The sequence below is a fragment of the Nylanderia fulva genome, unplaced genomic scaffold, assembly GCF_048542155.1.
Source record: "Nylanderia fulva isolate GAGA-0341 unplaced genomic scaffold, ASM4854215v1 Scaffold284, whole genome shotgun sequence".
In the NCBI taxonomy this organism is placed as follows: domain Eukaryota; kingdom Metazoa; phylum Arthropoda; class Insecta; order Hymenoptera; family Formicidae; genus Nylanderia; species Nylanderia fulva.
Genome location: NW_028190352.1, coordinates 56,525 through 70,668, shown reverse-complemented (window position 1 = coordinate 70,668; position 14,144 = coordinate 56,525). Strand labels below are relative to the sequence as shown.

Below are 14,144 nucleotides of genomic sequence, written 5' to 3'. Positions count from 1 at the left end.
CCTCCATCCGGCACTCCCCCCCGAGAACCCCCCGGGCCGTCCGGGCCTTTCTCCTCTTCCGACCGGCCTCCATCCTAGCGAGGCGCCTCTCAATCAACTCCAGCCGATCCGAGCCGGCAGCCAGTCTCGAGGACATGTCCTCGAGCCTGGTCGCCAGCTCCCCCGGCAAAGGAGTCTCCTCGACAGACGCCTCGCTCACCTCCTCTGTCTGGGTTCCCTGGTCTTGGAGCTCCCTTCCGCAACCAGGGACCATTGCAGCGCACCTTGCCGCCTCCTCCCCGTACCGCACGCACTTGCGACGCGTGAACTCGGAGGCGATCCACGCGAGCTCCTGCGCCCAGAACATTGCGGACTTGGCGTAGGCATTCGCCCATTCCATCGCCGAGTCCGTGTCCTCCTTCTGCAGGTCCTTACGGACAGACCCGATAAAGTCCTCCGTCTTTTCCTGCAGGCCCTCCCATCCCTGGACGGCCCTATGAAACAGCTCCGCAGTGGACATATTGGCGCCCGCCTCATTCCACCACGGAGCCACCTCCTCCGCATAGTCGAGGCCCGGCAGCATAGGCGCCGGACTCTCGACCTCAGGAACCTGCGACTCCGTCTCCATCGGAGTCGCAGGCCCCCCTCCTCCTACTCCACGCCCGTCGTGTGATGACGACGGGGTGGGGGCCGGGACTATACCCTCCTCCCCGCCGGGTCCTGACATATCCGAGGCTGCCTGAACCTGTACGTCCTTTTTCCTCGGTTTCCTTCCCATAATATGTTTTGTTTTCGGGGTGAACTCCCCTAGGGCGGTGGGCCTAGGCCCTTTTGGCAGCCGCCCACTGCCATGAGGTGTACCTCCACCGGAGGTACCGACCACTCTTAGCACCCTTCGCAAGGCTAATCCCTTGCGAAGGGTGAGCCCCCCCACCACGGCAAGGTGGTGGTCGACGGGGGGGAGCGCACGTGCTCCGCCGGATTTAGGTAAAGGAATGCTGAATCGATCAGCTGTTTATTCTCGAGTGTAATGGTTAGTAGCGTGTAGGCTAAAGCGTGGCGCAGACCGTGATAATTTCGATCTTCGAGAAAATATGGCGTATAGTGATAGTGTATGTGTCGTGATTGTGATAAGAATAGTGGAGCGATGAGAGGGGTATAGGGATGAGAAGAGAGGAGCAACGAGTAGAGTGAGGTGATGATTGACGTGCAAGTGAATGTGAAGCTGGATCAACGAAGAGTTTCAAGACAAAAATTATGCGAAGCGTGCCCTTGAATTACGGTGAAGCTTCGGAGCCGTCGGTCAGAAATACTAATTTATTCACGGGTCGCGTTAAATTGGTGCTCGCGGTGCGGACGTCGACTACGCGAACGTTACCGTCGGAACCGGGGTGCAGTCGCGTTATGCGCGCAAGCGGCCACCGTGTGGGTAGAGTGATCTCGTTCCGTACTAGGCAGAGTCGACCGACGCGAGCCTCCTGATTAATTCGGGACCATTTCGGTCGATGGGCCAGCGTGTTTAAATATTCGTTGACCCACCGAGACCAGAAATGGTCCTTCATTTGTTGCAGGAGCTGCCACCGGGAGAGACGCGCCGACGGCTCTTGTTCGAGCGACGGCTCGGGGATCGTCGCGAGAGCGGAGCCGACCAGGAAGTGACCGGGTGTCAGCGCTGCTAAATCCTCCGGGTCGTCAGACAATGGCTGCAGCGGTCGGGAATTGAGGCAGGCCTCAATCTGGGCGAGTAGGGTCGCCATCTCTTCATAGGTGAGGGTTGCTTCACCTATGACTCGCCGAAGATGATGCTTCATGGCCTTCACGGCGGCTTCCCACAAGCCGCCGAAGTTAGGTGCCGCCGGCGGGTTAAAATGCCACCGGATTTTTTCTTGGGCGGCACAGGATGCTATGCGGCGTCCGTCGGCACTGGCGGTGGAGAACAGTTGCTTTAGCTGCTTGTCGGCTCCCCCGAAGGTGGTGCTGCAGTCGCTATACAACGAGTGGCATACTCCTCTCCTGGCGATGAACCGGCGTAAGGCGGCAAGGAAGGCGTCGGCGGTGTAGTCAGAGGCGGCGTCGAGGTGGAATGCCCTGGAGGCTAAACAAACAAACACAACGATAAACCCTTTGGTCGTCTTGTGTCCACGGCCCCGTGTTGTTCGCATCCAAACCGGTCCGGCGTAGTCTACGCCGGTATGCAGGAACGGCCGGCCTGGCGTGACTCTTGGAGCGGGAAGATTTCCCATCAGTGGCTGAGGAGTGGCGGCCCGCCACCTTGTGCACCTTACGCAGCGGCTGATGCGGCTCTTCACCAGCGAGCGACCGCGAGGAACCCAATACTCCTGGCGAAGAGAACACAAAGACAGCTGGGTACCGCCGTGCAGCGTTCGCTTGTGGTGATCGTCTATGATGAGGCAAGTGTAGTTCGATTTGCTTGGTAGTATGTTTCAGGCGCCCGCCGACGCGTAGGAGCCCCTTGCTGTCCAGAAATGGACTTAGCTTTAGCAGGGAGCTTCGCGACGGCAGGGGTTGCTCCCTTTGTAGATGCCTAATTTCCTCTTTGTATGCTGCAGCCTGGACTGTCTTCAACCAGGAGATCCGGGCTTCCTCGATTTCGTCGGCGCTGATCAAGCCGAGCTGGCCGTGCTCGTGGTGGGGCTGACGATGGATCCGCAACCAGCGACGGCACCACGCTGTGATCCCGAGCAATCGTTGTAGCGAGGAGTATCGCAGCAGCATCTCAGGTTCGGTCCTCAGTTCGGCGATGGTGGAGACGTGGGTGCGGACTCGCCTCTCTGGGAGGTCATCCTCTGGAAGCTCCTCGCTGTTGGTCGTCCAAGGGTGGCTCCCGGCTGACAGCCACGACGGACCTTGCCACCAGAGTGAGTGATTCTCCAGCTCGCTGGGGTAGAGTCCTCGGGAGGCGCAGTCCGCGGGATTATCTCGGCCGGGGACGTGATGCCAGTGGGCGCCTGGAGTTAGCGTCTGGATCTCGCTCACTCGGTTAGCCACGTAAGTGACCCACGACGAGGGGTGACCCCGAATCCAACCGAGCGTCACAGTGGAGTCTGACCACAGGTGTAGAGGTGCCTTCTCTGCTCCAATAAGAGGGACGACATGAGCGACCAGTCGAGCGAGAAGACAGGCGGCCGATAACTCTAAACGAGGTAAGGATACCTGCTTCAATGGAGCCACCTTGGTCTTCGCAGCCAACAGCGTCACTCTGCTACTTCCGTTGGTGTTGGTTCGCAGGTAGAGGACGGCGGCGTAGGCGCGTTCGGAGGCATCGGCAAACCCGTGAATTTCCTGATGGGAGTCCGCTATACTGCCTAACTATCGAGGCACACTCAGGTTTTCCACTGCAGCTAGCTCGTCCTGGAAACGCAGCCATTTCCTCGCTTCCTCGGTTGGCAGAGACACGTCCCAGTCAAGGCCCAGTAGCCAGATCGTTTGGATGTTGATCTTGGCCAGCACAGTAGTTGGAGACAGCCAGCTGAGTGGATCAAACAACTTCGCCGTCAAGGAGAGGACCGATCTTTTGGTGACCGCCGAGAGGGTGATCTGATGAGTGGCGAAGGCGAAGCGATCGTTGCACGGTTGCCATCGAAGTCCGAGAGTGGAGTGACTCTCTCCGGGCAGCCACCATCTGGCCTCTTGTCGAAGACGGTCGTCGGGCTCCACTGTGTTCAGCAATAGCGAGTCGTTTGCCGACCACTTTTTCAGTGAAAAGCCGCCCGCCTTGCAGATGTCAATCAGCTGTTGCAGCATGACTTCGGCTTCCTCCATGGTCTCCGCACCGGCCAGGATGTCGTCCATGTAGACGTCGCTCAGCAGGATGAGGGCTCCTTTTCGGTAGCGATGTCTTTCGTCCTCGGCCAGTTGGCGTAAAGTGCGGATCGCCAAATAAGGAGCACAGGATAAACCGTAAGTAACGGTACCTAGCCAGTACTCCTTGATTTCGTCGTTGGCGTTCTCTCTCCACAATATCCTTTGCAGGTTTTGGTCGTCAGGGTGCACCAGTATCTGCCTATACATCTTTTCGATGTCCGTCGCGAAGACGTAACGATGACGTCGCCAGCGCAGCAGGATATCGGCTAGCGAAGGAAGCAGATTTGGCCCAGTTGAGAGGAAGTTATTGAGGGAGTCTCCGTTTGGCAAGGAGCTCGAGCCGTTGAAGACTACCCTCAATTTTGTGGAGGTGCTGTCTGGACGCAACACACCATGATGCGGCAGGTAGCAGGCACCTCGATGCGATTCAGCAGGTTCTGGCGCAGGCATCATATGGTTAAGGTCCTTGTAATTTTGCATAAAATCGACATACATGCTTTGGAAGTCGCTCTCTTTCTTGAATCTTTTTTCCATATGATGCAGAGCACGACTTGCGGCGCGTCGAGTCCCCGACAGGTCAGGGATAGGCTCGATTGTTGGCAGCCGCACGATGTACCGGCCATCTGGAGAGCGAGTATGATGTCGCCGGTAGTGTTCTTCGCACTCCAGTTCGGCCTTGGTGAGGATCGGAGATGGCCGGCGAACTTCCTCCTGCTCCCAGAACCGCCGCACCAAGCAGGTGATGTCCTCCTCGATTTGACAGTGGTGAGTGGAAACACGTTGGCCGGGCGCCGTCGAGTTAACGGTACCCGAAAGGATCCAGCCCAACGAGGTTTGTTGCGCTACAGGCTCCTGAGGACCTCCCTTTTGTAGGCCCTGGCAAATGATGGTCCCATATACGTCGGCTCCCAACAGGATGTCGACGGGATCCGAGGAGCTGAATTCCGGGTCGGCGAGCTCCAGGTCCTTCAGATGGGTCCAAGCGCTCATACGGCTGTGGCATCCTCCGGAGAACAAGATAAGTTTCGGCAGCACTAACGCGTCGACGAGGGTGGACGATTCACCGCGGCACGACTGTAGGGTAAGTCTCACCTTCCCTTTTAATACTTCGGTCCTTCTTTCTCCGACTCCATAGACACTCACGGCGGCTGCTATTCGAGGGAGTCGTAGTCGCTGCGCTAGTCGTTCCGAGATGATGGATGATTCGGATCCCTGGTCGATTAGGGCGCGAGCGGACTGCCAAGATCCGTGGCAGTCGAGGACGCGGACCCTGGTCGTGGCGAGCAGCACCGTAGCGGAGGAAGAATGTGTACCTTGGGCCACATGTGAAGTCGTAGAGGGCTCGGCTTCCCGGAAGGCGTCGTGAAGCGAGGAGTGATGTTGACTGCCACACGCTGTACACGTCTTCTTCGAAGCGCACTCCGAAAACTGATGGCGTCCAAGGCAGTTTGAGCAGAGTTTGTGTTCACTGACGAGCTGTTTGCGAGCCATCGCCGTCTTGCCCTTGTAGTCGCCGCAGAACATCACAAAGTGGTCCCCCTGACAGATGGAGCACCGGCCCCTGGGCTTCTCTTTCGGGTCTTGCCTTTTTACGTAGTGGCTCCGAGTTGACTTCGAAGGGCTGTGGCTGCCGCTTTCGTTCCTGGCCGGATACAGCGCCTCCAAAGTATGAAGTCGGCGTTCTATGAAGGCCTCTAGCTCGGAGTAGGAAGGCGGATTCGTCGTGTGACTGATGTCACTCTCCCATTCTCGCCTGGAGCGATTGTCGAGTAGCTCGACGACTAGGTGGACGAAGAGGTCTTCCGTGCGGTTTATTGGTCGATCGATGCTCTTTAGTGAGCTGACCGTAGTTTTGACCCCGTGGAAAAGTCGCCTCAATTCAGCGGCGGATTCGCTCTTCATCTTGGTCAACATCAAAAAATTGTTGAGATAATTACGCGTCAGTAATCTTTTGTTTTCATAATAGTCACTCAGCGTCTTCCAGGCAATGTCGTAGTTATCGTCCGTGGTGCTGAGGTTCCGAATGAGCAGATCAGCGTCACCCTTTACGCAAAGCTTTAAATAATGCAGCTTCTCCACAGGTTTTGCTGCCTGGTTCCTACCAATGATTGATTGGAAAAGATCTCGGAACGAAGGCCAGTCCTCGTATTTTCCGGCGAAGGTCGGCGGCTGGATTTTCGGCAGCGCTGTCCAAGGAGCGGAAGCCGTTGTTGCGATCGAGGTAGAGCTGGCTGCCTGCAGTTGAATCTGGAGAGCACTCTTCAAGTCGAGCATGAGGCCCTTGTTCAGCAGGTAAGCCTCTTCGCCCAACGAAGGGATGTCTTGTTTTGCGTAGACATCGTGGCGTATTTCGTCCACGCGATCGGCTAACATATCGTTAATTCCGTCGAATTTCTCCCACAGCTTCTCGAGATTTAGAAGCCGGGCCTCCACCGCCCCGAGGGTGATATTGGCCTCGCCGAGCTTCCTAAGGTTCTCGTACGCGCAAGAGATCTTGCCGTATAATACTGTGGCGGTGGCAATGATTGCCTTAGTGTCGGCCATCTCATACTCTGTCTCTTTTTCTTCAGAAGCACTGGTCACCGACACTGATGCACTATCGCATCCGTGGCACCGGATTCACAGGAGGTTCCGGAGGATCCGGCTCGAAGAACCAAAAAATGTGCACAACGGATAGCGGGAAAGGAAGGTCGGAAGCAAGACGATAGAGAAGTACTGCACTCGACACACGTGTAACGTGAACAAAAATTATATTTAAACTAAGAACAACGAAAAATTACAATTGTTTAAACCGCACAAAAATAGCCAGAGAATTAAATGAAAAGAATAAACCACAAGAGTTAGCCGAGTCGATAATTATTAACTGAATGTTCCGCAAGCAACGGTAATTAGACGAGAAAAACGAAAAAGACAAGCGATCTTTTTCGTAAAGTATTATATAAGCACACTCTTGACGCGACAAGCAATCGGAAAAGAGCACCGCGATCACGAGAGAGGAGGTTTATATAGGCCCGTATTTCTAGAATAGTCTAGAAAGATTTTCTTAATTTTATCGTTCGGCTGAGGACGAAAGAGCGTTTAGTGTAATTGTTTACTTTCAGGAAAATAGTCGTTTTGTTATTATCGGGAACTAAATTGTATCTCCTCTCGCGCGGCCGCGGTGTTTACTATTATATGAGATTTGACGAAAGAGCTTTCTTTTCGCAGGCGCGGGGTATACGTATATCTGTGCGGCCGAGCGCTATTTGAAAATAATATTAATATAAAATTAAGTATGATGCATGTTGCATGTGAATGAAAGGCCTGCATGAATTTTAATTAATAATGTTTTTAAGACTTTTCAGCTTTTTTGACGTTTGATTTTCGAACATAATTAGTTATAGTATATTAAGTATTATTAAGTGTGTTGCATGTTAAGCTTTGTTAACCAAATGAGAATGAAAAGAGTTTTGTAATTATTTTGACTTCAGACTAACAATAAGAATATAAGATATATAGTTGCCCAATGGAGTGGATAGTAGTACATTTTATAGAAGAAAATTTAGTCGAAGCTGTACCAGTCGCATGGGTGCATGATGATATGTGTTATTGGCCACCATGCACTGGCAAAAAATTAATTCATTCTGTCGCAGTATGTGAAAAACCAGTATTCGGTGTATGGCCATTATTTAAAATTCGAAAAGTGGGAAGTGGACGTACCTACCCAGTGAACCAAGTAATATAGCAGCAATGTAATGGCAATGTAACCAAATATAACAGGTTATATTACCAAAATGTTACATGTAATTTACATGTAAGTTACTTTTTCCGACTCAGCAATATAACATGTTATATAACGTGTTATCTAACCATTACATAACAATTAATGTAACTGTAATATAACAAATATGATAGTTGTTATATTAATGCAATATAATAGTAGCTATATTTGTAATGTTACAGTTATATTGGGGTAATGAGCCTGTTACGAAAGTTGAATAAAAATAGATAGATTCAAAATTCTTATTTATTCTGTGACGTGGTCTTTTTGAGCCCGTCACAAGGGCGGACACGCCCGGCCGGGAAGCGTCTGAGAGCGCTGTACAATTTTGTGTTTCGTGCGGGTGAGCAGCGACCTTTTCGCTAGCTCGCCCGTACTTTGTATCGGGATCGAGGTGGTAGGCCAGGAGAACGGCCATTGTTTTAGAGAGAAGAGGACCTGGGCAGACGACGGAGGAACGACCTCGAAAGGGGAGGAGCGGAGACTGAGCGACCGGCCCGGTGAGTATTAAGAACAATAAAATATACGCGGTACCGAGGAAATAAGGAAGGGATACTGCAAATAAACTCGTTACAGCCTCGATGGGAAGAACAGGAGCGGTCCAAAACAGGGAGGAAAAGGCGCCTACATCCCTCGACAAGGATGATTCCCCTGAGGGGCCCGCCACCACACATCGAGAGAAACACGGAGATCTAACGGGACTGATCACCCCGAGACGACTTCCCTCAGCAAATAAAGGTCGTTCGGAACATCATCATACGGCCATACGAGGTGTGGACGGGACCGCCGAGAATGGACCTGCTGAATCGTCGATCCCGAGGGCTGAGGTTTGAATTTGGCGGCGGAAGTCCGACTAGCCGCGACAGACGGAAATCGATACAAGGATCGATTCCGGGTCTGGCGCGGGGCGCAACACTGCCGCGAAAACCTGGCAACCGGGCCGGGGTGGCGCGCATTGTCTTCCCCCTCCCCACCAGCGTACCTTCCGAGGTCCCGCCGGCCCGAAAGGAAATCACTGTTCGGCAAGCCGGTGTCCTGCGAACACGTGGAAGGACGACGACCCACAGCGACCACCTGCGACGGCGAATTATTGTAAGGCCACCTCCTCGATCGTCCGGTAAGCGCGGATTCGGCAGAGACCCGTGAGTTATTAGAGATGTGTAACGATACCGAGCAATTATGCTATAAATAATTTAGTACCGAGAATTAGTTGAGAGACTCACGGGACTCGCGTCGATTTCCGCGTCATTAAGTTGTTGCGTAAATCTTTGCCTTCTTCGCCTCTCCGAGGGGCACCGAAACGAGTCGACAGTCACATCGTAGTATATTGTAATTGTAGCATTGTATCGAGTCATTGATTAACAATCCTTGAGAATAAGTTACGCTGGATTAGAGTATGATCTATTCGATTCCGAGCCGGATATAAAGGGAGGAGAGTAATAATAACTAGAGATTTCGATAAAACACAGCGATCTCCCTACGGCTCGATAATAATATTATAGTTTTTTTTGTTGTTGTTTTTTTTTTTTTAGTTTTTTTGTTTGGTTTTTTGTTTGTTTTTTTTGGTTAGTTTTTGTTTTTTTTTTGTTTTTTTTTGTTTTTTTTGGTTGTTTGTATTTATTTTGTTTGTTGTTTTTTTGTGTTTTTTTTTTTTGTTTTTGTGTTTGTTGTTGTGTTTTTTTTTTTTTTTTTGTTTATTTTGTTTGTTTTTTTTGTTTTTTTTTTTTGTTTATTTTTTTTTGGTATTTTTTGTCTTTTTTTTGTTGTTTTTGTTTTGTTTTTTTTTTTGTTTTTTTTTTTTTTTTTTTTGTTTTTTTTTTTTTGTGTTTTTTTGTGGGTTTTTGGTGCTTTGTTATGTTTGATTTGATTTTTGTCGTGTTATTGTATGTGGTTTTGTTGTTTGTTTTTGTTTATGTTATTGTTTATATTATTAACTTTATTTTGTTGATTTTTTTTGTTTAATTTTGTGTGTGAGTTATTTGTTTTTTTGTGAGTTTTTTTGTCGGTTTTTTTTATGGTTTTTTGTGGGGTTTATTATGTTTGTTTTCTTTCATGGTTGTTTGTTTCGTTGTTCTTTGTTTGTAGAGTGTGTGGTTGTTTTTATTTTTTTTTTTTCTCTGTTTTTGTTGTTAATTGTTGTTTTGGGGTGTGTTTTGTTTGTTTATTTTTTTTTTGTTTTATTGTTGTTTTGTGGGTTGTGGTTGGTTGTTTTTTTTATTATGTTTTTAAGTTTTTTGTTTGTGTTTTTTGTAGTTGTGTTTTGTCCTATCCCCCCCCCTCCCCCCCCCCACCCGCCCCCCCTTTGGTGGTTTTTTGTTTTGTGGGGTTTTGTGTTTGTATTTTTGTGTTTTTGTTTTGTTTTTGTGTCCTATTGTGTCTAGGGTCACCCCCCCCACCCGGCCCCCCCCTCCCCGGCGCCCCACCTTATCTCCACCTAGCCCCAACGCACCTCCCCTCCCCCCCCTCCCCCCCCCCCCCTCCCCACCCCCCCCACTCCCCCGCCTTCTCCCTTGGGTTATGGTAATGCGCCTAACTCAAGGCGAGTGTCGTTGAGTCGTTTGCCCCCCCCCCACCCGTCGCCCCCCGCCGACCCCGCCCCCCCCCCCTCCCCTCCCCTCCCCCCCAACCCCCCCCCCCCCCCCCCCCCCCCCCCCCCCCCCCCCCCCCCCCCCGCCCCCCCCCCCCCCCCCCCCCCCCACCCCCCCCATTTTTTTCTTTAAGTCCCCCCCCGCCCCCCACCTCCCCCCCCCCCCCCCCCCCCCCCGCCCCCCCCACCCCCCCCCCCCCCCACACCCCCACCCCCCCCACCCCCCCGCACCTCCCGCCACCCCCCCCCCCCCCCCCCCCTCCCCCCCCCCCCCCCCCCCCCCACCCCCCCCCCCCCCCCACCCCCCCCCCCCCCCCCCCCCCCACCCACGTTGTAACCCCCCCAAAAAAACAAAAAAAAAAAAACCAACCCGCATTTTTTTGCTTTAGTCTTTTTTACTTTTTGTTTTTTGTGTGTTTTTTTTATTTTTTTTTTTTTTTTTTTTTTTTTTTTTTTTTGTTGATATTGGATTGTTAGGATTGATAATTGTTTTTTTGTGATCTCCCCTAGTCCCCCCCCCCCCCGCCCCCCCCCCTTCCGTCCACGCCCCCACCCCCTCCAACCCCCCCCCCCGCCGTCCCCCCCCCCCCCCTCGCGCTCCCCCCCCCCGCCCCCCCCCCCAACCCTAATTGCCCACCCCTCCCAGGCACACCGGCCCCCCCCCCCCCCCCCCTCACACCCCCGCCCCCCCCCCCCCCCGTCCCGCCCCCCCCCCCCCCCCCCCGAAGGAAGATACCCCCTCTCTCTCCTACTTCCATATCCCCCGTAATTCTTATTTTAAATTATTTCTGAGTACAATAAAAATATCGAGATTTCCTCGCTCTCTCCTCTCCGAGACGGCGATTCCGCATCTCCCTTACGGAAGAAACCACGACACTCTAAACCCTACTGTTGAACCGACTACCGGGCCGAGCCGTGTGTCCGCTGATTTATTTGCCGATATATGTTTGAGTGGGGGTGGGTTCGGGGTGCCCCCTGACCACACCTGGCGCCCCAAAAAATACGATACCGAGCATCATTGATCCGATCAAAGTATGAGAGAACGGAGAGCGGTACGCCGAGGTTGCGCAGCGGTCTCTCTTGGCACCTCCAAAAGGAACTCTCTCTCGTTTGACGACGAGAGGGAGGAGAGGACGGTCGCCATTCATAAAATGTTTGTCATATGCACCAACAAAATAATTATGGTATCATTAAAATGTAACAAACTTAAAACATTGATATATCTTTTATATTAGGAACACATATATATCTTATATATCTTATCATCTATTTAATATATTTCTTTTCATTTCTTTCTGCAAATTGGTCTATCGACTAGATCTATATATACTAAAATCGACTAGAATACCGATGATGATGGCTGTGATAAAATAATAACGTGGTGTCTTGCAATGTCGCTATCACATTTTTACATATATATATAATTAATACTCCCACCTCATCTTTATTAACGCTACATTATATGTATTTCTAATTATTATATTTGTATTGATGTCACGCATCACTCGTTAAAGATGGCAATTGCAGACATTTTTTTATCCGTTGTATATTGAATTTCTTTATATAATAACCTAATATACTATATATAATAATAACGTGCATATGAATAAAAAAAAGAAAAATATGAAAAAGAGTTTTTGACAAAAGACACAAAGGCATTTTTTCACGGTATATGACAGTAGCAAGGTCTTTATATTATCTTTAACCTTGTTAAGAGTTTGCTTCATTCTCTCTTGTCCTCATCCGTTGTCTTTCTTCTTCTTCCTGCTCTTTTCTTCTTTTTTTCTATTGTTCGAATTCGTCGTTGTTTAGCAAACCGCAACCATTCTGCGACGATCTCTTTCGAATTCAATTTTTTGTTGCCGGATATGTATGTAAAATAGGCATCTGTGAACAAATTAATAATTAATGATGTAAAAATGTAAACACAATATGAAACAAAAACTAGATAATAATTAAAGTAAAATTTAGATTGATTAGGGTTGATGGGGTTAACTTCTAACAGTAGAGTTTTTATGATAAACAATTGAATAAAGTGAAAAGTAATCAATTATTTTGCATTTTGTTTCATTCTATTTTATTTACGTTTAGATAATAAGATATTAGCAATAAATTTTTGGGTTTTTTATAAAACCCGATCATATTTGCAATGTCTAAATCCATACAAGCTCTATATTTTGCTCTATACCGACGGCCCCCCCTGTCTCCCCCTCCCCTTCGCTGTTCCCCTCTCCCTTTTGTGCCGGTCTATTTCTCCCCTTCTTCTAGGCGGGGAATCAAAAGGGGAAACGAAAGGCAAACAACAAGGGACATTTTTTGGCAAAATGACAAAATTCCGAGGAAATCGTGGGTGATTGGGGATTTGAATTGTAGATAATACGAATGAATATACTTGCAATACAGAAATCCTACCCCGTGAAGTGGTTCCTCCCTCAGGATGTGGCAATGTGAAACAAGGGCTGCGCGGGATTTGGAGGGCGACCAAGTAATCCGGGCAGAGAGAAAGCGGGCGGTAACCAGAAGGGGGAGGCCAAAATGGGGAGAACGCACGGGACGGAAAAAAAAAAACGACCGCGTGGGCGATAAGGAATTTCTTTTATGTAAAGAACATTATTGGTTGCTAAAAACTTTTGTTACGATATAAAATCGAATCATCATTCAATTGACAAACAGTTCGCATAATATCCTCCCTTCTTATCCCTTTTGAGATGAAAATCCTCAAATTCGGAAATTGTCTTTATTGCAGACTTCGAATATGTACAAACTGGATACGATTTGCGGTATTGATTTGAATAAGGTCCAAGCATTTTCTTCTGTTATAAACGATTAACAATTGATGTAAAGGTTTTTTGCGATTCCTTAATCTGTTTCTTTGTTGCCTGCAACAGTTTTCGAAATTTTAAACGCAACTGAATTAATCTAAGCAGGCCGCCAAATCTGGTTACATCAGAAGCAAAGGTGTCCGCGATTATGTCTTATGCGTAATGTGTTCGAACATACAATTCTCCATAATGCAAAACAAACCGCAACATAATAAATTGAGCATAATCAGTTCATTAACTAAACACAGTTTACGATCAACTAAAATACTGATTGCTAAGCTGAATAAAGTAATGATTATACAATCTTTCCCTCCGGCAAAACTGATTTCAAAAAAACCACAGGACCAGAGTGTAAAGCAGAAACTGACGAACCAGTGGCCTTCCAGTCTATCGATATCGTTAAACTTCTCGGTTTCTGCTAAATTCTTTAGTTATGAATCTTTCTAGTGAAGAATGGAATCGACTCTATATTTTTCTGACGTAGCCTGCAGTTGTTCGTTTCGTAAGTCCAACATTTTAAGGGCCTTTACCCAGATTAAGAAGACGTTTGTAACATCCTAAGCATACAAGATGCATATAGTCTAAACAACTTGAGAAAATCATACCTATATTTAAATTTAATAATCTGAGGAAACCCACATGATTGTTTCAGGCTGTTTGTTGGGATGTTGAAACGAATATCAATTCGATACTTCTTAATTCGCTAATTTATAGTTCAAGGGAAAGTATGCGATGGCCCAATTGCATCTCCTTCTTGAATACATTTAGAACATCAAAAGTATCCATTGTGACCTTTCTATAATAAGAACCGACTTTGCAGGTGCATCGCAACAGTTTGCCTTGGACACTCTACACAACACTTATGATCTCAACATCAAGGCCGTTTCGAAGAATTTCAGTCATGTCAATGATAAATCTTCAGATAAATATTACATCAGCAGGTTTCTTGTTACCTATAATATATGCCAACAGACGATAGCTTAGTGTAGAAATCATTTTCGATTGATATTAAAATTGGCCAAACTTGATGCTCGCGAACTTTTGGAACAAAGTAAACCGGCACAATTTTTATATTTTATTTCTATCTTATAGGGAAATACCTTGAAATACTTTGCAATCGAACGTTATTCGTCCATCTGTTTACTTTACTCCTTTCGCGAAATGCCCGTAT

General features: G+C 48.7%; 1 protein-coding gene across 1 annotated transcript; it reads right to left on the bottom strand.

Annotated features, from left to right (window-relative positions):
* Positions 1 to 1,256: 1,256 nt before the first annotated feature.
* On the bottom strand, positions 1,257 to 6,348 carry LOC114934126 (uncharacterized). The gene is made up of 3 exons (XM_029306773.2): positions 3,376 to 6,348; positions 2,265 to 3,309; positions 1,257 to 2,074 (listed from the first exon to the last, which is right to left on the bottom strand). The coding sequence occupies exons 1-3, from the start codon at positions 6,346 to 6,348 to the stop codon at positions 1,257 to 1,259; spliced, it is 4,836 nt and encodes a 1,611-aa protein (XP_029162606.2).
* Positions 6,349 to 14,144: the final 7,796 nt, after the last annotated feature.

Excerpts from the sequence above, each read along its gene's own strand:
- LOC114934126 (XM_029306773.2), bottom strand. The coding sequence starts at position 6,348 with ATGGCCGACACTAAGGCAATCATTGCCACCGCCACAGTATTATACGGC. Across the intron at positions 3,310-3,375 it reads TGTCTCTGCCAACCGAGGAA|TTAGGCAGTATAGCGGACTC; the intron begins GCGAGGAAATGG and ends GTGCCTCGATAG. Across the intron at positions 2,075-2,264 it reads AGAGCCGCATCAGCCGCTGC|CCTCCAGGGCATTCCACCTC; the intron begins GTAAGGTGCACA and ends TTGTTTGTTTAG.